We start from the raw sequence: 2,271 nt of genomic DNA on the forward strand, positions 1-2,271 counted from the left end.
CTCTTGGTCCATTTGCCATAGCTTACACGTTCGGTGTCTTCGCTTGCTTGTGCTCTCACTCGAGCTTCTCCCTTCAACACTACCTATCCCTTTGATTTGTATTCAATATGTCACTTGATGTAATGGAGAGAGAGAGAGAGAGAGAGAGAGAGAGAGAGAGAGAGAGAGAGAAGCATGTTCTTGAAGGGGTATGCATGTCCATGTATATAAGTACACATTGTGATCTTGCGAAGATTGTGTCATTTTGGATGAAAATTTGTAATGAGGTGTATAATTGCCTAGAGCTGTTCCTCGGCTTTGAACCCCAAACAAAGGTGTTGCAACACAACCGGTTGAGTTAGGTTTTTCTGTAGATCTGCACGACCGTTCTGGTAGAGAGCGTTTGCGCAAAGAGCGAGACAGAGTGTGTGTGGGGCGGGTCGGTGCGAGAGAGAACAAACATGAAGGTCGTGGCTGCTTACCTCCTCGCATTACTGGGAGGAAACGCATCACCGTCCGCAGATGACATCAAGGGCATCCTCGGCTCAGGTGAGTCGACTTCTTTTCTCTGTATAATTGCGTGTTTGAATTAGGGTTTCGTCTACTGCTGTCTGTGGGGCTCTGATGAAAGAGACTGAAATCTTTGTTCTGTATGATCTGCTTATAACAACCATGTTAAACTGACACGAAACATGTGCTTCTGCTCCGTATCGTGGGTTTAGGCCAGCTAGGTCCAATGCACACTAATCTGTGTTGCTCTGTGGCTGTGTATTCGAAAGTAACTGAATGTAAATGTACTTGCACCATGTAGTGGGAGCTGAGGCTGATGAAGATCGGATAGACCTTCTTCTGAGCCAGCTTGATGGCAAGGACATTGCCGAGGTGATTGCAGCGGGAAGGGAGAAGTTTGCATCAGTCCCTTCTGGCGGCAGTGGTGTAGTAATGGCAGCAGGTGGAGGAGGTGGTGGTTCTGGTGGTGCACCTGTGGCTGCCGCCGAGGAGAAGAAGGAAGCCAAGGAGGAGAAGAAAGAGCCAGAAGAGGAGTCTGACGAGGTCAGTTTCTTTTCATAAGCACTGTAGTGTATTTTTGTCTTTAGGCCAATTGTTCTGCAATGCTTGTTTAGGTCTTGTTTCTTTGTATGGGTTTGAAGTTTGGCTTTGCAATATTGTTAGCTGCTCAGTTGCAAGAATCAGTACAATCCATGCATGTTTAAGATAGAGCCTGTTGCTATCAGAATTTGCCACTTATGAGCAGACTATCCAATGCCTTTTTGAAGATTTGTCTTGGGCAGTGCTGCATGTATATCCTGTAGAATATTGACTTGTATCACCATAACTACAAACAAGCCACAAACTATGCAGAAAGGATATCTGCTTACGCAGATATTGTTGAAGCTTCAAGTTTAAATTTTTATGAAGTGTGGTCTGTTAGTTTTGCTGCTCTTGTTCAAGTTTAACTTCTGCAGCAGTAGTAGAAGAATGCCTCTGCAGCACTGAGATATTTTGCATGCTTTGTTTTTGCAGGATATGGGCTTCAGCCTATTTGATTAAATTTTGTTCCTAGCTCAGATTGGTGCACACATTTTTAACCCTCTGAAGTCAAGGCAAAATTAAGCTTTTTTGGCTAGTTTTTCTCAAGGTCGAGCAAATGTATTTCTCCAAATGGAGATATTGGACCTGAGCCCTTTGCCAACGGCTGTTCTGCTGATGTTGTAACGCATGTAATGTCAGGATTTTTACTTGATCAATTCTGGTCAACTACGTTTTATATAAATTGAAAGGCTAAAGTTGATTGGTTTTGCCATGAGTGCTCCGTGAAACAAGGTTTGTTACTGAACTGGAACTGGCTTACTTGTTGTACATCATCTATGAGCAGGCAATATTCAATTTAGTATACAGAGACTGTTGCAAAAGGTTCAGCTTTTCACTTTTGGCATAAAAGTTTTTCTGAACTGTAGACTATTTATAAAGGGTTGAATTGTTCTTTGACATGTTACAGTTGTGTTTCCTTTCATTGCAAATACCTACACTAATAAGTGCTTTTACACTCCCTACTTGAGCACATCACACAACATATACTCCTATTACATTTCTTGTGAACACTGGAATTTTTTTTTTTGTTGTGAGCATATAGGTTCTGTGGGACTAGTGGGTTAAGCCCCTAGGGTTGCCTTTGAATGGAACTTCTTGCTGTAGAGTTCTACCAAAACAACTCATTGTAGAAATATTCTTATGTGAAGCCTCTTCCTTCAAATTGCGCTCTCTCAAGCTGCATTAAGATTGCAATATTTT

At 42.3% G+C, this 2,271-nt stretch overlaps 1 protein-coding gene across 1 annotated transcript; it reads left to right on the forward strand.

Moving 5' to 3' along the window:
* Window positions 1-236: 236 nt before the first annotated feature.
* Window positions 237-1,783, forward strand: LOC148028881 (large ribosomal subunit protein P2B-like). Its single transcript, XM_087687649.1, has 3 exons — window positions 237-528; window positions 791-1,032; window positions 1,504-1,783. Exons 1-3 carry the CDS (start codon window positions 441-443, stop codon window positions 1,528-1,530), a joined length of 357 nt encoding a protein of 118 aa, XP_087543775.1. The 5' UTR covers window positions 237-440; the 3' UTR covers window positions 1,531-1,783.
* Window positions 1,784-2,271: the final 488 nt, after the last annotated feature.

This window comes from Lygodium microphyllum, chromosome 11 (assembly GCF_053477565.2).
Source record: "Lygodium microphyllum isolate KBCC chromosome 11, Lygodium_microphyllum_v1.1.10, whole genome shotgun sequence".
Taxonomy (NCBI): Eukaryota; Viridiplantae; Streptophyta; class Polypodiopsida; order Schizaeales; family Lygodiaceae; genus Lygodium; species Lygodium microphyllum.